The 27218-nt window shown below is 44.5% G+C and overlaps 1 protein-coding gene and 1 pseudogene across 3 annotated transcripts; both read right to left on the bottom strand.

The window, feature by feature from the left end:
* Window positions 1-536: 536 nt before the first annotated feature.
* Window positions 537-25371, bottom strand: LOC308235023 (aldo-keto reductase family 1 member C15-like). Of its 2 annotated transcripts, XM_080643624.1 has the most exons (9): window positions 25220-25370; window positions 12358-12525; window positions 11334-11450; window positions 10549-10626; window positions 9418-9540; window positions 7713-7822; window positions 6470-6635; window positions 4516-4598; window positions 537-742 (listed from the first exon to the last, which is right to left on the bottom strand). In XM_080643624.1, exons 1-9 carry the CDS (start codon window positions 25304-25306, stop codon window positions 700-702), a joined length of 975 nt encoding a protein of 324 aa, XP_080499750.1. In that variant the 5' UTR covers window positions 25307-25370; the 3' UTR covers window positions 537-699. The 2 variants fall into 2 exon arrangements, with proteins under 2 accessions (XP_080499750.1, XP_080499751.1); XM_080643625.1 differs by lacking the exon at window positions 12358-12525 and having other exon boundaries at window positions 25220-25371.
* Window positions 21102-23794, bottom strand: LOC308255590 (dystrophia myotonica WD repeat-containing protein-like; annotated as a pseudogene). The gene is made up of 3 exons: window positions 23252-23794; window positions 22175-22217; window positions 21102-21918 (listed from the first exon to the last, which is right to left on the bottom strand). The product of its transcript is annotated as a dystrophia myotonica WD repeat-containing protein-like (transcript).
* Window positions 25372-27218: the final 1847 nt, after the last annotated feature.

Raw genomic sequence — 27218 nt, 5'->3', positions numbered from 1 at the left:
CTCCTCCTTCCTACCCTCATCTCCCTCACAGCCCCGCAGCTCCAACTACATGCCTCAAGACATTTCTTATTTGAGTTTAATTCTTGTCTATGTTATTTATTGATAAAACAATGGCACATAAAGGATGTTCAATGAAGGTGTGCTGAATTAATAAATGAATGAATGGCAAAATATGTGAGAACTAATCACAAAACGTAGGCAGATGATTATTAAATTAAATTAATAAGATGTACTGCTTTATAACAGCAAAATATAATACTGGAATTTTTAAATAATGTTTGGTTACTTGGAGAAAATACTTATGCTAAGTAGAAAAAAGTATACAATCTGTAGGTTGAGGATTATTTCAATGTTGTAAATGAGCACATACATTTTGTATAGGGAAATCATGAATGAAAATGCCCCCAAGTTCCAGAATTTGTAAATATGCTAAGTACAGATTATCTTTGTTTTCCTTTCTTTCCCTTTTATTGTCCCAATTTTCTGTCATTTGTATATATTATTTTAATTCTCAATAAAAACAAACATCCTTATTTGGAAGTATTTATTATTTCACAAAATAAAAAGATTTTTAAAAAGAAAACAGGGAAGCAGCGTGAAACTACAGAACTGCTTTTAATCACCTCCCCCAAGTGCAGAAATCCTCCACACCCCTGGAAGCAGGAGATTCCGGGAGAACTCATGATGGATAGTTGACCCTCAATATTCTTCAGAAAATGGATAATAGGGGTGATCAACAGCACTGAAAGAGAAAGAGGGATATCCATTTACTAACTCGGCCCCATGCTGTGAAAGAGAGGGTTTCTCTGTGGTTGCAGTCAGGATGGGCTAAAAACTCTATTTCCAACCGTGCTCTTCCTTCTGCCTCAACACATAAACATGCAGCTCCTGGTCCATGTGCTCAATTCCACATTCACATGTGGTAGAAAAGCCAAGTGACAGGTAGTTTGCTTTAGATTAGAGTTTGCCAAAGGATGTAGGAGCCAGGGCTGAAATGTGGAGGTTGTTTCAGCCCACGTGTCACTTTTGTCCCTAGATCTTTAGAACATTCACAGTGAGAATTCTGCTGCTCTTTTTATTTTTTTTTATTTTTTTAAAAATATATTTTATTGATTTTTTACAGAGAGGAAGGAAGAGGGATAGATAGTCAGAAACATTGATGAGAGAGAAACATCAATCAGCTGCCTCCTGCACACCCCCCACTGGGGATGTGCCCGCAACCAAGTTACATGCCCTTGACCGGAATCGAACCTGGGACCCTTCAGTCCGCAGGCTGACACTCTATCCACTGAGCCAAACCGGTTTTGGCGTCTGCTGCTCTTTTTAACCAATTCATTTAACAATTCATGGTCCTCCTGTAACTGTCTTGAGGAGCTAATATGTATACCTGCCAAATGAAATTACTGCTTTCATACAATTTATAGAAGTACTTGTCCAGGTTCTTATTTTCCTTTTAAAATTTGTCCTTTCTGATTTGATTTCATTAAAGAGTGCATTCTGAGAAATTGTGTGTGCCAGAACCTGTGTGTTGACAAAGGTCTAGGAAGACAGGTGCATACAATCACAGGCCTGATAAAGATCACAGACTTTGACTTTAAAGCCCTGGGAATAGAAAGTTACTTCCCACATTTTTTCATTTATAATGTCTTTTCTCAAATTCACAACATAGCTTTACAAACAAAGAGAGTTTTGAGATCTTTCTTTTGAAACCCAATCTTTTTTTTAAAAAAATATATTTTACTGATTTTTTACAGAGAGGGATAGAGAGTTAGAAACATCGATGAGAGAGAAATATCGATCAGCTGCTTCCTGCACACTCCCCACTGGGGATGTGCCTGCAACCAAGGTACATGCCCTTGACTGGCATCGAACCTGGGACCCTTCAGTCCGCAGGCTGATACTCTATCCACTGAGCCAAATTGGTTAGGGCTTAAACCCAATCTTTATTCTATAATTAAAATTCTATCCCCTTATCTCTAAACTCCCTTACAAACTCCTCTCATTTGTTGAGTCTTCCTTCTCTTCAATCCTGAGACCCTCCTACAGTAACTGAACAAGGAGCCTGCAGTGTTTGTGAATAAGTTGAAATCAAGGAGTCAGGGCTGCCAGGGGCTAGTCTCCTGATGGACAAAGGTGACACTGAGCAAGTCCGAAATCCAGAAACCAGAGAAATCCAGAGGATTTTATGTTGGTGTACGCCCCTGGGGGGACACACCAGTCACTAGGGGCAATTAATTTTGTGACCCATTTATACATTTTGGTGAGATTATATGACTGAGGGAATGGGGCTTGTGATAAGGATTATAGGCCAATGGAAGGAGAAATTTGGAAGAAATGGACAATGCCTTGGAAAAGGAATACCCAGTTAAGGAGAAATGCCACTGACCCTTCCGGGAAGAGGTGGAAGCGGGTCCAAGGATGACTTTCTGACACCCACACACACTTGCCTTCCTGGGCCCGTCCTCCATTAAAAATATTAATGTTACATTTTATAGTTGTATTAGGACAAAAATGAATAGAGTCCCGGCTGGATTCATTATTACATGATCATTAATATAACCATGTTTCCTCCTGATTTTAAAAAGCATTAAAGATGGAACATTTTCATAGGCTCCTCTAAACAATACTATAAATGGAACCACTTTAAAGTAGAGCCAAAGCCCCTAACTGGTTTAGCTTAGTGGATAGAGCGTCGGCCTGTGGACTGAAGGGTCCCAGGTTCGATTCTGGTCAAGGGCATGTACCTTGTTTGCGGGCACATCCCCAATAGGGGGTGTGCAGGAGGCAGCTGAATCGATGTTTCTCTCTCATTGATGTTTCTAACTCTCTATCCCTCTCCCTTCCTTTCTGTAAAAAATCAATAAAATATATTAAAAAAAAAATAGAGCCAGAGCTGCCACACCAGAGGAACTAATTCCCCAGCATGTCTTATGCCTCACACTTATGGAATGTTAAAAATGGCAAAATATCCTTTTGACTGGGCATAGGCAACGCTGTCTCGGGGAACTGTTTGTGAGGATAACAAGAAAACAGTTATCATGAATAATGGACTGATGACTACTAGACTGAAAAATAAAAACTTTCTTTAGAATTAACATCACTGCTTTTCTTCTGGAGATGTAATTATTGTTTTCCTTCCCTTTCTTATAAATATCCAATGCCTCTGTCTACCAATCTGAACATTATTGGGGCTTCTATCTAAATTAATGTTTTCCCATTAGCTATTCTTATTGATCTCAACAAGTACTTGTTCCCTCTTACTTTGAACGACCTTTGATTTTTAGACTAGAGGCCTGGTGCATGAAAATTCATGCACTCAGGGGTTCCCTCAGCCCAGCCTGCGCCCTCTCGCAGTATGGGATCCTTGGGGGATGTCTACCTGCCGACTTAGGCCCGCTCCCCTAAGCTGCAGTCAGAGAGGCTTAGTACTGCCGAGAACACAGGAGAGGCTTCCACCACTGCCACTGTGCTTGCAGCCGTCAGCCTGGTGTGTGGCTGAGTGAAGCTCCCCCTGTGGGAGCACATTGACCACCAGGGGGCAGCTCCTGCACTGAGTGTCTGCTCTCTGGTGGTCAGTGCACGTCATTGCTGGTGGTTCTGCGGTTAGGGTCAATTTGCATATTACCCTTTTATAATATAGGACTAGAGGCCCGGTGCATGAAATTCGTGCATGGGGGTGTGTGGTATCCCTGAGCCCAGTCTGCACCCTCTCCAATCTGGGACATCCCTCTCACAATCCAGGACTACTGGCTCCCAACTGCTTGCCTGCCTCCCTGCATGATTGGCCCTAACCACTTCTGTCTGACAGCCTGATCACCACCTAACCACTACCCTGACAGCCTGATTGATTCCCAACTGCTCCCCTGCAGGCCTGATGCCCCTAACTGCCCTCCCCTGCTGGCCTGGTCACCCCAACTGCCCTCCCCTACTAGCCTGATCACCCCTAATTGTCCTCCCCTGCAGGCCTGGTTGCCCCCAACTGCCCTCCCTTGCAGGCCTGGTCACCCCCAACTGCCCTTCCCTGCTGGCCCAGTCACCCCCAACTGCCCTCCCCTGCCGGCCATCTTGTGGAGGCCATATTGTGTCCACATGGGGGCAGCCATCTTGTGTGTTGGAGTGATGGTCAATTTGCATATCACCCTTTTATTAGATAGGATCAGCACCCCTAAAGTATAGTGGGCAGTAGGCACTGAGCCTTCTATGTCAAATGGAGTAAGTCAGATCTAGTGGGGGTATGTATACCAGGCACAGGAATTAGGGCATAAAAGTCATATATTCACCATGATGCAAACTTTGGCCATTTTACCTATGGTCTGTTCTGGGCCCTGCTCACATTTCTGTTGGGTCAGAGACTGAACCTGGAATAAACCTCTGGTCTGAGGTCACCAGGAAGCTCCAGATTTACTTCTGCAGTAGAAATCAGGCCCATATTTCCTATTTAAGGAAGCTGAGTCCCTCTGCTTACCTACATATTACAGGAAAGAACCCAGGAAAAACAATCTACAAATCACTTACAATGATAATTTAAAAAATCGGAAATTTCTGTTCAGGCCGTCAATTGCTTTCATGTCTTCTGGAGTCAATTCAAACTCCAAAACCTGGAAGGAAGGCAAGAATCACATTAAACTCTCCTCTAAGGCAGGGAGCTTCCACCTGGGAACATAAGGACTTCCTGGTGGACAGAGGCAAGGAGAGCACTAGGGGAAGCGTCCACTGCCATCACTTCCAGGTGTACTGGCCTGAGAACTCCCCTTCTGGGTTCACCATGGCTCCTGTCCCACTCCCTCTCCTCCTCTGCTCTATTTCACAAAAGAAAGACTTTTATAAATCATCAACCACAAATCTCTCTAAGTGAATTGTTTGCAACAGAAATAAACTTTTTCCTCCTAAACAAACAGATAATTGAATAATCTGGACAGAATATCTGCAGAATGGATCAAACTTTAGTTGTTGCCTCCACCCTGCCATACAAACACCCTAAAATTTGACACAGCCTCAAACTTAAGCAAGCTTTGGAAGAGCAAACCCCTATAAAGGCCTCTTCAAGAAGCTACTGACCTCAAGAAAAGTTTTTGCTCATCAATTATTCAACCACACACCTGCTCATTCTCTCTCTAGTCAGGCTTACTTCCCTATAAAAGAAAAATCTTTCTGATTTATCTTTGAGACACTTATAGTCCCAACATTCAGAAAGGCCTCCTTTCAAATAAAGTATCTTACTTAAGACCAATTTGTTTTTGTTTGATGATATAATTGACACTCCCCTAATGGAGCATCAATTAATAGCAAAGCAGACACATCTTTGATAAGAAATATTAGATCTATCTAGATCTACCTATTTTATCTATCCATTATCTATCTATTCATCTTTTATTCATCTTAAAAATGTACTCCAGAAGTGACTTGGTTATAATTATAATTTTATATATATATATATATATATATATATATATATATTCATTATATATATATATATATATATATATATATATATATTAGCATGTTGAGTTGAACTGAAAAATAAAATGGGATTTTTCTGATTGGGTTTAACAATGAAATTTAGATATGCCTATTAAATATTTGCATAAACTGAATAAACTAAATATACAGCTTCAATGTTTTGAAGCAAATGCATGATAAATAATATGCTCTAAATGTCATATTTTGCAAATATTCAACTCATGATGAAATTGTTAGCTGTCATCTTAAAACGCAATAGAATTTACATAGTTTCTCATGAAGTTCACAGCTAAATAAGTTGAAGATCACTGAGTGATCCAAGGGACCAGAAGATATATGAGGGAGAGTTTATGGAGAAATATTCATAAAGATAAATTTTTAAAAATATATTCATTTGTTAATTTGGTCAGTCTATAAACTTGTATGTAGTTTCCTACCTGCCTTGTGCTCTTCTGGGGAAAAGATGTTAAAAGATGACCCAGAGAGAGTCACTGCATTTAGAGTCTCCCAGTCTAGAGGGCATAGTGACATATAAACAAGCAATTTTAGTTTAATAAGGAAAAAAAAATCACTAACAGCAACATGCCAAGTGCTATGGTGACCCACAACTGTGCTGGGGTATCCCAATGGTTTAACAAAGCAGCTAATCCTATTTGGGTTTGATATTGAAATACAAATAGGAGTTTATTCAGTAGAGAAGATGAAAAAGAGGAGTCAGAGTTTTAAAAGTCCTTTACTGCATGGAAGGACTCCTAAAACTGGTAGAAAATACAGCAATGATGTGTGCTCAGTGTCACACAACTAGGAAGCAGTGAAGCCAGGCCTAGAGGCCATAAAACCTAGGACTCTGAGGCTAGTGCTGTCTCTCCCACCCTTCCAAGCTGCCCCCATAGCACAGGGGAGAGATGCATGGGAAGGAATGAACATGGGTGCGTGCTGAAAGGCAAGAGAGATGGCCCCCAGTACAGCACCCGTTCCTCACTCTGGAGAGACAGTGGCCAGCCTGTACCTGGAAGTTCTCTTTGATTCTCTTCTCATTGAAGCTCTTGGCCAGGACCACTACCCCTCGCTGCACTTGGTAACGCAGGGCCACCTGACCTGGACTTCTATTGTGTTTCTTGGCAATGGCCTTTAAGATAGGCTCCTCCAAGAGAGTGGGGCTATCCTTTTCCACCCTGAAAACAAAACCAGAGCATGTAGATGTGAAGGGTGTAGGCCAGAAATTTAAAGTGTGCTGTTCCCTTTCCCACAAATTCCCAAAATAATCAAGAGAAATGTGTGTAGTACAGTGCATTCATTTGTCAACATTGTATCACCAATATTTATGCATGAAAAGCTGTGTAAATTATATTATAAAATAACATTTAGAGTGGGATTTGGAGTATGCATGAAACAAGAATGAAGGAATGGCGATTACTGAGGAAGTTCAGTGACAGTCAGTACATGGGACCTCACTACACTATTGTGTTGGCTTTTTTTATTGTTTGAAGTATTACAAATAGTAGTACATATGACTCCTTTTTTTCCCCCCATTGACCTCCCCCCCGCCTCCCCTATCCCCCAGTACATGCCTTTACCCGCCCCCCCCCAGTGTCTTGTACCCATTGGTCATGCTTATATGCATGCGTACAAGTCCTTCGGTTGATCTCTTACAGTGCCCCCCCGCCCCCCCGCCAACCTCCCCTGCCTCCCCGCTGTAGTTTGACAGTCTGTTCAGTGCTTCTTTGCCTCTGTATCTATTTTTTCCCCATTTCTTTCCTTTAAAAAATCTTGCCTCTGCAGACTAGAAATAAACATATAATAACAAAAAATGTTTGAATCCCAATTTCAATGTCCAACAGTTCTGAGTCCCCGTTTCAATGTCAAAGAGTTCCTTATGTGTACATGTCAGCAATGATATCTGGATGGTGGGCACATGGTGGCAATGCAGGTTCGACCCTCTCTGGTTTGGTCCTAGGCAACCTGCTGCGACGCACAGGGCTTTTTTATGTTTGAAGTTTTCCATAATAAAATGTTAAGGCTTAATTTAATTATAATATATATATGTGTGTGTGTGTGTGTGTGTGTGTGTGTGTGTGTGTGTGTGTGTATAATTATTGTTTATAATAATACAGATATCTCCCATCTCCCCCCACTCCACTTTTCCAGCCTCCTCCCAGCCCCTACCCAGGCCCCAAAGAAAGCTTAATTTTAAAAAGTGCTCCATCACTAATAAAGTTGCTGACAGAGGTTAACTCTGATATTCTCATTACCAGTTTGGGTCTCTTTGGGACCCCAGGGCACTGTAGGCAACAAGAACAATGTCCTTGGACTTGCAGAATTCCAAGAGTTTGCTCTGGTTGAGATACGGGTGACATTCCACCTGTGAATTGCCAAGACCAGAAGGTATCAGAATACATGAACCAATATCATGTAAATTTGAAAAGCCTTTGAATGAATATCTAACATATGTACCATATTTTCCAGATTGGTCATTTTCTCATGCATCTTCTGAAATACCTTTAAATGCTATTAGTTTTCAGATGTGATAAAACACTTTTCTTATTTTTTATTAGTGCTTGAAATGATTAAAGACTGTTATTCCTGGTCTGTGACCTCCACATGTTATTTCCTATAGAAAGAAACTAAGATTCCTTAGAAAAAAATGGCTGATTACAATACTGGGCAGAAAAGCTTCAAATTGTGCCTAGGACATCTTTCATTCTAGAAAACAAAGAGCACAGGAAAGACACAAAGTGTTGTCAGAGGCATCTTCTGATTAAAATTATGACAATTCTATCATCCATACGAAAGTAAGTATATTTGTTGAAATTCATGAATTCGCATTTACATATTGAAGTGAGAGACATATTTTATACATTATGAATCATTTTCTACAAATATATTCCTAGAAGTAATTAAGCAAAATGTAGAGTATAAATATTTGCCTGGTTTCTTGCATGATTTTCAAGCTGTTTCATAAAAGGGATATACAACTTTATAATATCATAGTGATTGACCATTGGCAGCATTGTTATTTTTTAAAATTATTTCTTTAAATGAGTTATCCACTTCCTCACTTCCCACTGCTTTGCTCTCTTTATGGCTTTTCCCCTTACCACTCTGTAACTGCTCCTGCTATGTTTCCCATAAACTCTGTGTCATAAAACCTCATACTTTTTCTATCCCAAGTTGGATTGGCTGCTCCCAGCAGGATCCACCCCATGGCTCATGCAAACCTTTTCAAGGGTCTTCTTTGGTTTCCTTGACACCACATGGTCTCATTTTCTTACTCCCTATCTGCCAGCTACTGCTCAATCCCCTCACCAGTGCCTCTTTGCCTAATCTTTAAATGTTGACTTTCCTGCCCTCTTCCTGTTCATTCTTTGAAGGTCCTTAGGAGAGGGAATACATTTCTCTGAGTTTAATTGCCACCCATAAAGGAATGGCTCCAAAATATGTACCTCTCCTCTAGACCTGACAGCCTGCCTGAGCTCCAGACCAACACTACCACCTACCAACTCAGCATCTCTACTTGGATGTCTCCTGGGAACCTCCAACCCACCTCTGAATAACTGAAGTAATGATCTCCCCAATCCACTCAACCAGTTCCTTCTCTGGAATTCCCTATTGTTATAAAAAGAACAATTATCTGTGCAGTTGGCATCAAGCCAAAAACTTGGGGACGAAGAAAGAAGATGTGGCCCAGCCAGTGTGGCTCACTGGTTGTGTGTTGACCTATGAACCAGGAGGTCAGGGTTCAATTCCAAGTCAGGCAACATGCCCAGGTTGCAGGCTTAATCCCCAGTAGGGGGCGTGCATGAGGCAGCCAATCAATGATTCTCAACATTGGTGTTTCTATCTTTCTCTCCCTCTCCCTTCCTCTCTGGAATCAATGAAAATACACATATTTTCTTTAAATAACAAAGAGGATGTGAAGGGCAGAAAGCAAAACAGTTGCCATGGTCATGCACTCACCTGGTTGCAGACGGGCTTGTACTTGAGCCCTGGCTTGTTCAGGATCATCTCCAGCAGTTTGTGATTGAAATTGGACACCCCAATGGACTTGGTTAAACCTGCATCCTTACACTTCTCCAGAGCCTAGGGAGGAAGGTCATGTGTGGCAAATCTTTAGTATAGTTCAGCCTTTTCATTTGACAGTGAACTTTTTAAAGACTGGAAATCAGTCTTAATACACACAATAATGTGGCTGAACCAAACAGTTTTATTACTTGGACATATTTTTTCCTAGTGTACTTTATTGCTATGTACACACAGCTTTTGTCCTTGAGTCTGTGACATGCATACCCAGGGCAATAAATAGATACTAAGATGCTTTTAAATTCCCTTTATCTCCCTGCCTCTTCCATGGTGTGTAATTTGCACGTAACACATGGTGTCATAGTTAAGGGCAAAGAGGAACTCTTAGGTTTTCCACTAGTCAGTTTTTTCTGCTTCCTCTTTCCTGGAATGGTGAAATAAGTGTATGGAATGGGGTGTAGAAGGCAGGTTTTTCTCCTCCTGCTAAGCAGACAACAGCTTCCCCTCTCTGGTGTGTTTATCTGTCCTGGGATAAAGCTCTAACTCCTCTGGAGTTTGTTTCTGAACATGCCCCTTTTAGAGCTCACAAGCTCAGCCTGATCAGTGTGGCAAAGAAACTCCTACTTAGGACCACAGAAGTTTACATTAAAAGAAGATCTTACAGCCCAGCAGGCATGGCTCAGTGGTTGAGCATTGACCTACGAACCAGTAGGTCACCGGTTTGATTCCCGGTCAGGGCACATGCCTGGGTTGCCAACTTAATCCCCAGTGTGGGGTGTGCGGGAGGCAGCCAATCAATGATTCTCTCATCATTGATGTTTCTATGTTTCTCTCCCTCTCCCTTCCCCTATAAAAATCAATAAAAACATTTTTTTTTAAAAAAAGTAGATCTTAGCTGTGATCCCATTCAACGCCCTTGCTTTACAGATGAGAACACCAAACTACAGAGGAGTTGGGCGACATGTCTGAGGACAGACAATGGATGGAGCCAGAACCCATTTCTTCTGATCCCCAGGCACTGATGTCCACCTTATCCCACTGTCTTTGGGTGGCAGTAGCAGTACGTACCTCCCAGGTGTCACACAGGTCCACTGTCTCTAAAATAATTTTCCCATTGGCATCTTTAGGCATAAGCTCCTCTCCAGGCTGGAATACAGAGAGGGGAGAAGAAAGAATTTTTTTAAAGAATGATCTTCCTCGTGCCTAAGTAGCTTGGTAACACAACCTTCAAGAGGCTGTTATTATTAAGCAGTGTGTGAGTGTGTGTGTGTGTGTGTGTGTGTGTGTGTGTGTGTGTGTGTGTGTGATGTAAGAGAAGACATTGGGGGAAAGGAAGATCAAAATCAGTTAAAGCAACTCTCTCCCATTTACCTCCACTTTCCTGTCCAACACACTCCCCCAAAATTCCACTAAGAATGAGTTCCCCTACGGTTAGAATTGATTTTGTTTCCCAAGGACAGGCTTGTTTGGATGATAGGATTTCCCTTTACTATTAAGAATGTGTTTTAGTTCCAACTTATGTTAACCCAACTCAGAGATAGTGAGAACACTGTATGTGCTCAGCAAATGTCCACTGTGATGAGAGGCTGGACCAGTGACACTCAAAGGAGGCCAGTGTGCAATATGGACCATCCTACACTGCCTCCCTCTTGACCTGGCTGAGAGGTCCATGTGCAAGAGACCCTCCCCCTAAAGAAGTGTGAGCTTTCATTGTGTCTCTACTATCTTTGTAACTCAGCTTTCTTGAGACCCTCTTCAATAAGGGGGAGCACATCACTTAGACATGGAGGGCAGTGTCTTTGATTCTTTGATGTGAAATACTCTTGGGCATAACAAGGAAAACAAAAGCTGACCTTCATAGCTATTGGCACATGAATGATGAATAGATCTACATAGTCCAGTTGAAGTTTCTTCAGTGATCTTTCCAGGGCAGGTCGAACCAATTCTGGTCGAAAGAAAGTAGACCAAAGCTGCAATAACCAAAAATATGTTTTTAAATGGTTTGTGATGTCACACATTTAGGAACTGAAATTAAACTTCATGGTTAAGAGATTGAGCAGTGAGTAACCAACCACTGTGGTGGTCTCAAAATAGGAAGTTCTGGGGCTAAATTTATGTTACTTACTGTAAATGAGGCTTTTAATGGGATACTGAGATTTATTTCAGCGACTGTAAGAAAACTGTCAATAAAATGTAGATGGGCCAAGAAAAGCAACCTAAATGTTTCAAGGATTAGCAAACTCATTTCTGAACGGAGAGTCAAGAAATGTCAGGCAAGGGGACATGGACTCTACTGCCCTACATAGGAAATGCCTGGAAGCAGGACTGCTGAGAGGTCCACATTCTGGAAACAAATCATCATTGACATGGACACACATAGGACCATTCTGTAGAGACCTTAGCTCTCTTTGTGTTGGAAGCAGTGTTTTCCACCTAAGAAAAGTTTTACAAATTTCAGCAAATTCAGTGCTGACTTGAAAACAGTCTTTCCTAGTCTGGTTCCCTTCTCAGGATAATATGTCAACCACACTTGGATATGTGCTAAGAGAATTTGCTGAAGGATGAAAGGAATGGACCCACTCTGCAGTGGCTCAGTCAATCCACAAGCAAGATGGAGAAGTTAAGTGTCTTCATTCGTGTTTTACATATGAATGCTGACCCTTATTCCAAGAGTCTGAGCAACTGTGTTCCACCCTTAATACAATCCCAGCAGAGCAACCCTTTTCTTCTTTCTGTTTTTCTATAATGGGACTTTACAATGTCAGGAGATAAAGAAATTATTCAAACCAAGTCCAGAGATTTTTGTTTTGTATTTGTTTTTTTTCCCAAATAACCTATGTGCTCTGACAAGGACCTCCTGTCACTCGCTCATAGCACCTTGGTGGTGTAGAATAGGTCCTCTCTCTTCACAGTGCCATCCGCAATCTTCTCTCGAAGTGCCTTGCCGACCTCCACCTCATTTTCATAGACGTATGCTGCGTCAATGTGACGGAAACCTACATCGATTGCCACTTTGGTTGCCTCAGCAGCCTTGCTCTTAGGAACCTATAAAATATGAGTAAGGAGGGTTGGCAGTTGACCTGACTCAGAGAGATGCAACTTATTTCCGCAAGAGTATGTTTGCCAGCTGTTTCTACATGTCTCCTGTTCCCCTGTTTGATGGGGCAAGCCCTGGCAACAAACCTGTACTCTGGGGGCACGGATTAAACTCCAATATATCCTCTAATCTGAAATGAATTAGTGAAATGGACTTCACCAGGCAACGAGGGAAATTAAGTCATTCAATAAAGAATTTGTTCCACAGGCACACCCTCTCATCCTCACTCCATGTTTCCCACGGGGGGAATTTATGTTGCCTGTTTGCTCAACTTTAGCATCTGCCAGATTAAAAGACCTGGTTCCCAGTGGAGGAAACCTTCTACCAGGTGGCACAAGAAGGGTTCCACCTACCCCAATGCCATGACTACTCCCTAGTCATTCTGGGCTCACATACCAGGAGAGCCTAAATTTAAAAGCAGATTACTATATGGACAGTGGTACTGGATCCTGCTTTTCAGAAGAAGACAGGGTGGTCTCTATGTGATGGTGGCAGGGAGGAGAATGTCTGGAGTTCAGACAAGTCACTAGGGCGGCTCTTGGTGCTTCTATTGCTAATAATAACCATGAATAAACAATGTTAGCAAGTACTGAGAAGGTTAACATGAAATGCAGGCAGATAGGCAGAGGTCCAGTGGAAAACAAAGGCAGGTGGGACATAGGCAGGGGCAGACACAGCAGTTTGAACAAGCCTAATCACAGAAACCAACCATGCAGAAATAGTAAAATGTTTTTGGACTCAAAACAGGCGGCATGAGTAAACAAGAGAGGGCCTGCAGCAACAAGGTGTATGAACACATAGAAACAGAAAGTTCAGCATAGGAACAGAGAAAGAACACACAGAAACAGGGAAAGTTCAGGTCAGTTGCTGGCCAAGAACAATTGAGGGAATCAATCAGGTGACAACACGGATATATATGGAAGTAGGCTTGTAGCAAATATATACCCCCAGATTACAAGGCTTTATGGGGCAGCCTATTATTACCCCTCCTAGCCACCCCCAGGCCCATGAGGGGAGTCTGAATCTGCTTGAAATAAATTTTCCACACTTTTGCTTAAATCTTCTGGTCTTCTGAGCTCATTCTTCGGCGTTGTGTGATATGACCCCAGGAGAAAAACCCTCGGTTCACCATTCTTGTTATCAGTTTGGGGGGCTCAGTCAGAAATTCAACCTCTCCACATCAAACCGGCATTAGATCACCAGACAGGATGGAGGAGGACTGCAGGGTTCGGGTTTACAGCAGTGCTCCAGGCCCTTCAGCACTTTCTACAGTGTTCCCCTGTGGTTACCAGGACCTTTGAATGTCAGTACCTGATCAAAAACCCTAGTCTGGGACATCTCCAAAAGTACAAGTTTGTGGGAAAAACTTGGCCACGTTTGCAGATCAAATTAACTCATTACACTCAGCTTTGACTGCTAGATCATCTGCTTTCATCTTTGTTGCTAAAAGTCTGTAAAGTGAATTTGGAGCTGTTATAATGTCTTTTGCTTTGTTGGGAATATGGTTTGAAACTAAGTATGTTTGAAATATGTTGGCTCAGTGGATAGAGTGTAGGCCTGCGGACTGAAGGGTCCCAGGTTCAATTCTGGTCAAGGGCATGTACCTTGGTTGTGGGCACATCCCCAGCAGGGGGTGTGCAGGAGACAGCTGATTGATGTTTCTCTCTCATTGATGTTTCTGACTCTCTGTCCCTCTCCCTTCCTCTCTGTAAAAAATCAATAAAATATATTTAAAATATGTTCATAAGGGTCAATCTAAGGAATGCTGGTTGTTTGCTTTTCTTGGTTATTGAGGATTGAGGCTAAGAATTATTAATTGGAAATTATATGATTTAGGTAATAAAAGGCATGATGCATAAAGATGCATTTTGAAAACTAGCTATTCCTAAAAGTTGTAAAAAAGGTTTGTGAAAATTATAAAAGGTTTATATGGAAAAATGTTAAATGGAAATAAAATCAAAGCCAAACAATGTGGGCAATTTGCAACCAGCTTGTAACTAACAAACCATTATCTTCCCCAGCTAAGGACCCAAAGCAAATGGTTAAAAACAACAACTTTTAAAAACCTCCCTATAGAAAGGGAGGGGTGAAGGGAAAAGAAAAAAAAAAAGGCCATTTTACTCCCTAGGCACAGAGGCCTGCAGTCTCAAGGCTTGGCAAGGTAAAAGTGCATCTCATGATTTCTGAAAAGACCATAAAAAAAAATAACGGGGAATCTTAAGAATTGATCTGTACCAGAATATTCAACAGAGCACTTTTGAGATCTATAGACAGGGATATACATTGAGTGGCCAGATTATTATGATCTCTGAACGCAAAATAATCTGGTCACTCAGTGTATATCCTATATAATAACAGTCTAATATGCAAATTGCCCCCTCAACCAGGAGTTCGACCAGCAGGCAGACTGACCAACTGCCCATGTCCCCTCCCCCTGGCCAGGCTGGCCGGATCCCACCTATGCACGAATTCATGCACTGGCCCTCTAATATATATATATATATATATATATATATATATATATATATCCATATATCCATACATATATATCCATATATATATATATATATCATATATATATATATATATATATATATATATATACATATATATATATACTAGTGGTCAGATTATTATGTGTTCAGAGGTCATAATAATCTGGCCACTCAGTCTAATGCCTTGGACCCTCACCCAGACTGCTCTTCAGATTGGTTGGAGGACCATCTACTAGTATACTTCATGAGCCAGATGTATAGGTTTACTAACTTCACTTCTTCAATAAAGATGCATACTTTAATTGCTTTGATAAATTGGCTTTTCACAATACAGTCAAAGTCTCTCATATAAATTCATTTATGTGAGAAGACAAAATTCAGGTTTTGTGACTTTTGTTAAAGGTATTCCTAATTTGGGGCTTTGTTTTTCAGATACAAGTAAACAAAACAATTTAGTAAATTATATGCTTTTCTCCCTACCTAATCCCTCCAGAATTTGGCAATCCATAATAAATAGGTCAAAGCAATGTGTTTCTTTGCATGGATTCAGCAAGACCAGTTTCCAATGATAGTTTTATTAACCAAGACTTTTGCTGGAGTGTCATGTCTGAGAGAGACATGCCTGGTCTCTGGATGTCACCAGGAGACTTGAAGCCAATGTGAACACCTTGGAGAACACCCTGGTATCTTGCTTGGTCACATGGTTCAATGTCAGTCTTTCCAGGTAAGGAACCAAGGTTGCTTTCCTGAGAGTTAGCAAGAAAGGAGCCTCAGGACATTTTGGGAACCTCAAAAACTTGAGGAATTCACCCACATCTGCATTGCAGGCAACTGGGTGACTCAGCTTCTTTGCCCTGAGGGGCTCATTAAAGCTGGGTCATGATATTCCAGCAAAACAGATTTTAAAAGAGCCTATACAGTTCATTACTGTTCTTATTGTATTCATACAAACAACCAGGCCAGATTGAAACTGGACTTAATACAATAAATGAATTGGTCTTCAATAAGAATAAGGGTGATTTGGGGAGAAAGATTATATTTCAACAGACTCCATAATACACAATTGTGAGTTGATTCCAATTAATTGTTTCAAAATTTTATCTTATACTCATGAACTGAGCTGAATCTTAAATTGTCTGGTTTTCTTGGACGTTTAGCTACAACTCTCCAGACTAATACTTACGTTTCTCCCATCCTTAGCCTTGGAATCATTGAACACTAAAACACTTTCCCTTTCACTAGACCACTTGTCATCATTCTTGTGGTTCAGTTTGTCTCCACCAGGTTACAAGCCCTATTCGCACACAGGGACTACCACCTTTAAATACTATCGCCACTTCCTTCTGTGCCCAGGCTTCATCATCCCTCTGACAGAGAACAAGGATTTCTTGGCTCTGACAAAAAATGTCACCCCCTTTAATGTGGGATTTGTTTGGTTCTTTTTCAGTTTGTTAAAAGGAAAATTGTATCTTTTATATATAATCTTTTGGTCAAGCAAGTTTGACAACCATCCCAGGGTTTGAACTTTAAGAAACTAGCCTTAGACTTGTGGGAATCGGAGGAAGTCCTAGTCCTTACCAGAATTATAGGAAAGCGCAGAAGGAAGTACCCCTGCTCAGGAGGCACGGCATGCTTCTGATTCCTACACCTCCCCTTATGCAGGAGGCCCTGGAGTTGAGGACTTTTTCTTTCGTGAAAAAAACAAATAGAACAGAGGACTGGGAGGAGGGAGGCCGAAAGAGACTAAAACAAGCCCTCCAGCACTAGTTGCAGTGTCCTTCCATGTTCCCAGGCAGGTCATATAATAGACACCTATATTATCAAGGAGATTACCTCACCAGTGGATGTAAAGTCCTAGTCTTAACTAAAGTAGGGTTCCACCCTTTCAATATAAGTCCCTCATTACTGACAGACTGGGGAGGCCAGAATGAAGAAGACAGATCTTTGGATAGTGAGGGCATACATAAGAACAAGACCGGAGCTCTTTGTATGCTCCCTGGAGCTCTGGGTGGTGGCCACCCCAGAGTTTCGGGTACTGGCCAAACTCTCCCAGCCCTTGGCCTAGATACACTTCCTTTTAAACTCCTCTAGGAAGCTTGATGGGTATTTCAAAAACATTAGAACCATCTCAGACACGTTCAATCAGGGACACGGGTTAGTACAGGCTTCCCCACATCTGGAGCATGACGGGTGCCTGGTAGGACACGCTGGTAAGTGCGCACGGTCTAGTAGGTCAGTTCTGTTAAGTGGGATTATTACCCTAGATCTTGTAGTTAAGTGGGACTAGTTCAGCAGGTCCTCTTTTGTGATTGCACACAAAGAGGCACTAATCTTACATCATTTATCTAGGAGGGGGTGCCCCAAACAGAGAAGGTAAGATCACAGAGGATGCTGGACATCCTTTTGAGTGTTTTCATACAGATGGAAGCACTTCATCCACACCCCATGCAGATAGCCCTTGGGAAGCATTCGACGCACTGGTATGCATTCAACCCTCATACCCTTAAAGAGAAATGCCTGATTTTCTTTTCTACCCAGGCTTGGCCTCATTATCAAATGGCAGATAGAGAGAGACATAGTCCCCAGAGGGAAGTGTTAACTACAATACCATCTTGTAATTAAATCTTTTCTATAAGAGGAAGGAAGTAGTTTAAGTTCTCATATATCCAGGCTTATAAAAAATTAAGTCAGCAATACAAAATTGAACCATAGCTCTTGACAACCTTGACCCAAAACAAAACCAGAGCATCAAAAGCCCCTAGGAAGGTGACTGGGCCTAGTGGCCCACAAAATACACCTAAGCTATTTTGTCCTCCTAGTAATATAGAACCTCTGGAAGGACAAGTCCCACTAAGACCCAAGGGGACTCAGCCACCAAGCCCAACTACCATCTGCCCTCTCCAGGCAAAGGCAGGGGGATAATTTTGACCCACCCTGGTCCAGGTATCATTTTCCATACAGGACTTAAGACAAACTAAAGAAATTATTCCATACCTAAGAAGCTGATTGGCCCCTCTTCTCAGCCCTTTGTTTAGCTATTTCTATTACTTATCTTTGGCCCTTGCTTATTAAACCTCCTGATACGTTTTGTTTCTTCTCGCATAGAGGCTATAAAACTCCAAATGCAGCCCCAAATGGAAATGATTGCCTTTTACCCCTAGACCTGCTCCTCCGATGGGACCTGACAACGGCTCCCCAAAAATGCCCACTGTCAGCAGGAAGTAGCCAGAGTGGTCATCCCCTGCTCCCAACAGCAATTGGAGTCTCCTAATCAGAAGGGGGACTAAGAAGTTTAACTTGAAATGCAGGCAGATATGGCAGTGGAAAACAAAGGGAGGTGGGACATAGGCAGGAGCAGACACGGCGGTATGAACAAGCCTAATCACAGAAACCAATCAAACAAATAATAAAATGTTTCTAGACTCAAAGAGGGAGGCATGGGGAAAGAAGAGAGGGCCTGCAGCAACCAGGTGTACGAACACATAGAACAGCAAGTTCAGCCTAGGAACAGAGAAGAATACATAGAAACAGGGCAAGTTCAGGTCTGTTGCTGGGCAAGAATTGAGGGAATCAATCAGGTGATGATATGGCTAAATATGGAAGCAGGATTGTAGCAAATATATACCCCTGGACTATCAGGCTTTACTGGGCAGCCTATTATTGTGCCCCCTCCCCATGAAGGGAGTCTGAATCTGCTTGTAATAAATGTTCCACACTTTTGCTTATATATTCTGGTCTGCAGAGCTCATTCTTTGGCCTCCTGAGACATGACCCAGAGAGAGAAACCCTTGGCTCACTGTTCAGGTCATCAGTACCACTAGGCAAGAAAGTGTGATAACAAGGTGATCAGACCTGTGATTACCCAAGAAAGGCCTTGGACCCAATTGGAGCAGTGTAGCAAGTCTGTGTGATAAGTCTTAGTTTTGTTGTTGTTGTTATTGCATTTATAGATAGACACATTACTGAATGAATAATCTATCATGATTAGCATCATGAATAATTTTTAAATCTTATCCCAATTTTTTTTTGTTGTTGTTAATTCTAACCCTAACCTGAGGATATTTTTCCATTGATTTTTCGGAGTGATTGGAAAGGAAGTGAGGGATGGAAGGAGGGAGGGAGGGAGAGAAACATTCATGTGAGAGAGACACATGGATTGGTTGCCTCCTTCAGGGATCAAACCTGCAACTCACATGCATGCCATTGAGCAGGAAGCAAACTCACAATGCTTCGATGTGTAGGCTGATCCTCTAACCACTTAACTACACTGGCCAGGGCTCATTCCAAGTTTTAAAAGAAGTCTTTAAATAAATTCCCCTTTTCCCATAGGAAAATATTAGAACTCTGCCTGAAGTTCATCCAGGCAATTTTCTGTCCTTCTGTCTTCAGTCCTTTGTGTCTTCTGTTTCACATATGGGGAGGGGCTGTGTGAGGCTGCCCCTTTGGTCAGCATCAGAGCTTCTGTGAAAGGACTGCAGTAGAAGTGTGCCTCTTCCACTTGAATGGAGCCGATCCCACTGCTCATTAGATTGTGTCTGACATCAAGCCTTCCTGAAGCTCAGCTCACCTCCTCCTTGGAGCCTCCCCAGAATACCCCAGCTCACATCAGCCTCCCTCTTTCTGAACATCTCAGCTTCCCCTGGCATTAGTGACATAAGCATTGTTAGGTAGTTATTCAGCCCAGCATTCAGTGTCTTTATCTAGTTGTCAAAACGCCAGAAAAGCAGAACTATGATCTGTGAAAACTCTCCCCACTGCTAGGATAGATTTTAATATCAGGTTGAAGTTTACTCTTGACCGTGGAATTGGTTAATTGATTTATTAATTAATAATTACGTATTCTACCTGGATTCTTTTGAGAGCCACACACATGAAGTAAAAAAGCCATTGTTTCTTTCTGCCCACCAGACCAAACACTGGCTTATTCATCCTAATATTTATCTCAGCCTCTGAGGTGACTAAATCAACATGCTGGTTTCACATACTGGGTGTTACATAAGGCTGTCCCTTGGTCAGCATCAGAAATGCTGTGAAAGGACTGAGGCGACAGGACACCTGGGCCAGATCAGGAGATTCTATAGCAAGAGCAGGTGGATGCAGGAGGTGCTTGGAGAGCTGGCGGCTGCTGCTCCCCTCACCACTCAGGCACTGCCTGTGGGCAAGTCAGCAGGACATGTATAAGGGCCTGCCTCGGGTGGCCAGTGGTCAATGCCTAATGACTAAATCTGAGACACTGAGTTTGCACCCTTCCAAGAAAACACACCTGACTGAACAAAATAAGTCACATGCATGGATACTGGACCATACTTCTTGTTGTTGTTAATTCTTATCCCAATATGTTTTTATTGATTTTTAGAGATCATAGAAGGGAGGGGGAGAGACAGAGAAACATTGATGTGTAAGAGACACATTGGTTGGTTGCTTCCCCCACATGCCCCACCAGAGCAGGGGATCAAGCCTGCAACCAAGGTATACACCCTTGACTGGAATCAAGCCCACACATTTCTTTTCTTTTTTTTTTGAAAACAGGGAACTTTAGTATAAATAAGAGGAGCTGGGGACAGGAAGGGCCCCAAAGGGCTTCCATAACTTAACACTTTTCAAAAGCACGAACACCAGCAGGGGAAATGGGGTTTGGGGTCAGGAGGGTCAGGCCGCCCTGCCCTGCCCACAGACTGAGGGGCACACTGCGGAGCTGCGGCTCTTGGGGGGGGGGGAAGCTTCTCCCTCCCCTGCCCCATGACCAGTCACATGCTGGGGACAGGGATGAGGCTAACACTGATGTTTCAGCGGAAGGGGTCATTGTACTTGGCAGTGGGTGGGGACAAGGCTGAGGCCACATGAGCCACTACATCCCCCCAGGGTCTAGGCCAGTCTGGAGGGACTCTCTGACCCCCAAATTTGTGCAGGGTGGGGGACCGCAACAGTCCATCTGTCATGGTTAGTCTTGTTAATAGGTTGATCCGTGAGGTCAGCAGAGGGTTATGGCTAGGAGGCTAGGTGGGGCAGGGAACTCAACATTCAGGGCTTCACACCACTGTGCCACTTGGGGAGTTGCCTGGTTGGGAGGAGATGCCTGCCTTGCCCGGCGGGGCCCAGGTGCAGATGAGGCCCTCGTGGCAGGTGATGATGATGCAGTCCTCCAGGAACAGGAGGACAGTCAGCCGCTCCTGGGCAATCTTCTTGCACACCAGGGGCTCGAGCAGAGGCACCTCGTGGATGCGCGGACACAACCTTGACTGGGTCCAGATGGCTGTGGGGAACAGGGCCACTGGGCTTGTCCCCACTGCTGCCACCCCCGCCATCCCCCCCCACAACCGCTGATGTTGCCCAGGCTGTGGTAGCGCTTGTATTCCTTCTCCACCCCACCTCCCCCCCCCCCAACCCCCTGTCCCTCCTTTCCTGCAGCGTGAGCATGGCAAAGCGGCTGATGCTAAATGGAGTGCCCGGCTCCTTCACTGTGCCTGGGCCACCCGCCTTCCACTGCCCGCTGGGTGTGGGAGGCTGTTGGAGCGGGACAGTGAGCTGGGCAGGGACCCGGGGCGGGCTCGCCACCCCGAGAGCTGCTGGCAGCAGGTGGTGTGGTGCTAGGTGTGCTGGGGAGAGTGCAGGTGCGGACCAGGGGTGGGTGTGGGTAAAGCACGTCTTCGGTGAGGTCCCACAGGCAATACTGCGTGTCCTGGCCGGCCGAGCCGAAGCGGTAAGTGATGGAGCCAGCCTTGGGCATTGGGGAGAGCGGGTCTCCCCCATTCGAGCCTGGGCCGGCCACCTCGGGCTCCTCCTCCTCCTCGACACTCCGTTCCACATCACCACTGGCTGCTGCCGCCTCCTCGGCTTGCTGGTGTCCTTTTGTTTTTTAAAATATATTTTATTGATTTTTCACAGAGAGGAAGGGAGAGGGATAGAGAGTTAGAAACATCGATGAGAGAGAAACATCGACCAGCTGCCTCCTGCACACCTCCCACTGGGGATGTGCCCGCAACCAAGGTACATGCCCTTGACCGGAATCGAACCTGGGACCCTTCAGTCCGCAGGCTGACGCTCTATCCACTGAGCCAAACCGGTTTCGGCACTGGTGTCCTTCTTGATGAGATCCAAGTACCTGGATCAAGAAGGACACCAGCAAGCTGTTCAATGAAGAGCGGCTGATTGACAAGACCAAGGGGACATACCTGAAGTCGCTGCCTGAGTCGGAGAGCCTGTTTCTGGCATCACACGCCAGCGGCCACCTGTACCTGTACAACGTCAGCCACCCATGCGCGTCCGCACCCCCCCAGTACAGCCTGCTGGAGCAGGGGGAGGGCTTCGCCGTCTATGCTGCCAAGAGCAAAGCACCCCGCAAACCCGCTGGCCAAGTGGGCGGTGGGTGAGGGGCCCCTCAATGAGTTTGCCTTCTTGCCTGAACGCTGGCACCTGGCCTGTGTCAGCCAAGACTGCTGCCTGCGCGTCTTTCACTTTGACTCCATGCTCCTGCGGGGGCTCATGAAGAGCTACTTTGGGGGCTTACTCTGCGTGTGCTGGAGCCCTGATGGGCGCTATGTTGTGACGGGTGGTGAAGATGACCTGGTCACCGTGTGGTCCTTCACCGAGGGCCGCCTGGTGGCCCGCGGCCATGGCCACAAGTCTTGGGTTAATGCTGTGGCCTTCGACCCCTACACCACAAGGGCCTAGGAGGCGGCAGCAGCCAGTGGTGATGTGGAACGGAGTGTCGAGGAGGAGGAGGAGCCCGAGGTGGCCGGCCCAGGCTCGAATGGGGGAGACCCGCTCTCCCCAATGCCCAAGGCTGGCTCCATCACTTACCGCTTCGGCTCGGCCGGCCAGGACACGCAGTATTGCCTGTGAGACCTCACCGAAGACGTGCTTTACCCACACCCACCCCTGGCCCGCACCTGCACTCTCCCCAGCACACCTAGCACCACACCACCTGCTGCCAGCAGCTCTCGGGGTGGCGAGCCGGCCCCGGGTCCCTGCCCAGCTCACTGTCCTGCTCCAACAGCCTCCCACACCCAGCGGGCAGTGGCAAGGCGGGTGGCCCAGGCACAGTGACGGAGCCAGGCACTCCATTTAGCATCGGCCTCTTTGCCATGCTCACGCTGCAGGAAAGGAGGGATGGGGGTGGGGGTGGGGGTGAGGGGTGGGGGGTGGGGGGGAGGCGCTGAAGAAGGAACACAAGCGCTACCACAGCCTGGCCAACATCAGCCGGGGAGGGGGGGGTGGCTGAGAAGCCCACCAGCAGGGAGATGGTCTCTGTGCAGCAGTGAACTGGTTGAAGTCCTGGCAGGTGGGCTGGGTGCCCTTATAGATCCGCTTGTCAATCGGCTTGTTGAGGTCAATGGACCATTGGCTCCCGCGGCAGCAGCCTGGGTAGAAATAGAGCTCCTGGCCCAGGTTGAAGCAGACGTGGTCTCCTCTGGCCCCTAGGACCGCGGGCGTGGCGGGGAGCTCCCAGTCCTGGTGTTGTGCGGCTCTCCAAGGTGCAGGAGGCTGAGACACACAGCGGGAAGCGCGGCCCGGCCCAGAGCCAGCGGTGGCGGAGATGATGCGGGCCATGGCACCGGGGCCAGAGGCAGAGGCAGGGCCCGGGCGGGGGCTGAGGGGGCTGGGGCGGCGCCGGGGTCTGGGCGGAAGCCGGACCCGACCTGCGAGCGGTGCCGTTCCTGGGGAGCAGCTTGTAGAAACCCTCGCAGGTGCGGAACTGCAACTTGATATCTGCGCAGTCCCCCAAATTTCAATTAGCAGGCCAACCCTCTATCCACTGAGCCAAACCAGCTAGGGCTGGGCCCTACTTCTTGTTCCTGTCCTGAACTGCAGTAAATTGCAGATAAGGTTGGGGGAGTTGCTTTTAGAAAAAGAACTCTGGTTAGTATGCAAAAGAAGATTCTATATATTTCACTTGGCACTTTTTGTGCTCACTAAGTCGATGCACATGTTACTTCTGTTTTAAAACATGTTTTTATTGATTTTAGAGAGGGGGAGAGGGAAGGGAGAGCGGGAGAGAAATAGAAACATCCATCAGCTGCTCCTGACTGGGCATCTACTAGTAGCTGCAACCAGACATGTGCCCTGACCAGGAATCTAAGCAGTGACCTCATGATGCATGGGGCGATGCTCAGTCCACTGAGCACACCAGCCAGGCACATGTTATTTTTATTCTTGGGAGGGGATTATGGGATCTTTTGTTCTATTCTGTCTTTAATGAGAGTAATAAAAGTTGGATATAACGTATGTAAGATATACCATGTGCTGAAACTATAATAGTGGAGACATGGATAATTATGTCACTTCAAACAAACTTCACTGTCTGATGGCTATTGGTTATTGATATTTAATGTCATAGCTCTACTAAGATGGATTGGCTTTATATCTGTCATTTATGGGGGCAATCCCTCCCAGGCAACCACAGAACTGCCACTTCCCCACCGTGAACAGAGTTGGACACCAAGAGCTTTGCAGTCCACCATGGGGACATGTGGGTAATAGATCTGATGAGAAGCACAATTCTGTCGCCACTGTTACTTGTGCCTCCTCAGATTTCCTTTCTGAATGCCTAACACTAGAACGATAGTGGCTCCTTGTAGAACCAAGGTTTCAATGACAGGAATTACCTGGCAAATACTTCCCGCCCCACAAACTCACAGCAAAGCTGCCAGAAGCATCATGTTAGTTTCCCCTCCTTCTGGGCCCACTGCCCAGCAGGGATTCCAACAAAGCTCAGAGTGACTCTGACTGAGGGGGAGATGGGTCCAGGAAGTGCAGCAGAGCTTAGAATTTAAACAAGTAAGAAATGAGAATCATAGCACTTAAAAAAGAATCATAGCACTTACCTGGGCTAGTTATTGAGGAATTAAAGATAATGCATGTAAAGTACTTAAAATACATGGTAAGCATTCCATATACATTCAATAACCATACAGTAACAATAATAATAATAATAATAATAATAATAATATAATCCACCCTCAGAATTATCGAATCTGACTCTGACTCCTCAGAGGCAACAGCTCATCATGCCATTGAGTACAAAGTCAGAGGTGGTGAAATGGAGGCCACATGAGTCCCTCCAACCCTCCCCTCCCCCGCTGCCAGTGTACTAGGCCCTGGTAGGCCTGTTTGCATTTAACCCACTGGTCCCCTGGGTTTGACTTACACCTTCAGAAGCAAGAGTGCCAAATCCAAGCACAGGCATGAAGTGCCCATCATTCAGTTTCACAGAATGAGTATGTTTGGGGTCCATCACCGTTTACAGTCCTGGCTAAGCTGGCTGACTTTCCTTCCTTTTCCCGACTGCAAGCCAAGTGGAAGGCAAGGCTCCAGAATCATTTATTTCTACCAACCACCAGTGAGGCGGGGCTGGGATTGCTGCTGCCCAGATTCCACAAGGAAACCAATCAATCACTTTGTACTTCTTTCAGGTCTGGGCAGGCACAGATCCCAGAAAGAGCTATAGAACTGTCACACACACTACAGGAGCTGGAATTGTCTCTCCAGCACTGCTCACCCTGGACTCCTAAATTAAAAACAACAACACACAATTAACCATGTCAAGTTGTACTTGATAATCACAGCAGACTTACTCCACAAGATACACAATAGTCACTAGGCTGGTCATCTCTAAACACTCCTTCTACTAGAGGACCTTAGTTAAGTTCCTCACCCTTCATTTGGTTAAAAATACCAGCAAGCCCTGGCCAGTGTTTCTCAACAGTTAGTGTGTCAGCCCATGCACTAAAGGATTTGATTCCGGTCAAGGACACATACCTGGGTTTCAAGTTCATCCCCGGACCCTTTGGGGTATGTAGGTGGAGGCAGAGGCAACCAATCTATATGTCTCTCTCACATTAGTTTCCCCCCGCCCCCGCTCCCCTCTCTCTTACAATCTCTCTAAAAAAATCAATGGAAAAAATGTCCTGGGATGAGGATTAACAACAACAACAAAATACCATCAACAAAGACTTTATTCAGAATTTCTTGAAATTAGCTCAATGCCTGGTCTCCAGCACACGTGCAACAAAATTCTTTAGAAACCCCAGCCCCCAATTTCATTATCTTTTGCCCTGTAACAAAACCTCACTCCACCTTCTGATTCTCTGTGTCTTTTTCTTTTAGTCTTTTTGGCAAGAAAATAATTGTCTGACATCCAGGATAAATTTCTGTAAACAAATTTTGAAAACAAATTGGCCTTTGTTTCAGCTTTGCCTCCTCCTGGAACAGCCTACTCAAGCAGCCCCTTGTTCCCACCAGTCCTATGACCCTGACTTACCTAAAAGCATGTGCTCTGTCCCTGGGATTATGACCTCCTGGAGGGGTAATCTCTCTCTCCCATGTGTCCTCACATTGTTATAGTGTCTATTAATACCATTCAGAAAACTCCATTAGTGAAATTACACTCTCAACAAGTAAGAAACTTCTGCTAGATAAAACCCCTAAGCAAGAGCATCCTTAGTGTTGCTGTGCTTAATGCTACCATTCCGCCATGCCTCCCCCATGCTGTGTTTATTTGTGCAGTGGTGTTTTGCTGCCAGCCACAGGATGTAACACTGTAATGTATCTTGTTTCAACCCATCCCTCTGGCTGGTCAAAGTCAGAATTCCACCAGATTCTAGTATTCCATGTATTCAGTATTTATCAAAACTATACATTTGATGTGTGTACTATCTATATTTTCATTGTAAAATTAGGGCTAAGTTCTGTGTCAGGTCACAAGAAAATGCTCTCTATTGATGTTAATAGCCTTGAGAACACCATTCAACAGGTTATCAATTAGCCTAATCCCTCCCCCTTGCATTATTTACCTGTATTTTGCACTAAATGCCTTGTTGAAGTGCAGAGACACTGTTTCTTCTTACTTCCTGATTCAGCAGCCCAGGAACTTATGTGTCAGTTTCTTCCTTGGTAAAGTCCTTCCAGCCTCCTAGGCTCCCTACTTCTCTGTTAAAAAGTTCTCATAAAACTTGCATTTAAACATCATCCTGAAACATTTTTAGAGATTGATATCACTCCTGACAGTATGGTTTGAATTATCCATCTTCCCTTTGCAACTGAAAAGATAATACCTCTCCTATTTTCTTAGATTTCTCAAAGGCTAATAAACCCTATTGCTTCTCAGCTTGTATAGTTGGTTAAAATAAGGGGCCATGTTAGAAAGG

Source organism: Plecotus auritus (assembly GCF_963455305.1).
Source record: "Plecotus auritus genome assembly, chromosome: 1".
NCBI lineage: Eukaryota > Metazoa > Chordata > Mammalia > Chiroptera > Vespertilionidae > Plecotus > Plecotus auritus.
Note: the sequence above shows the minus strand (reverse complement) of the source record. Positions and strands in the feature narration are given on the sequence as shown.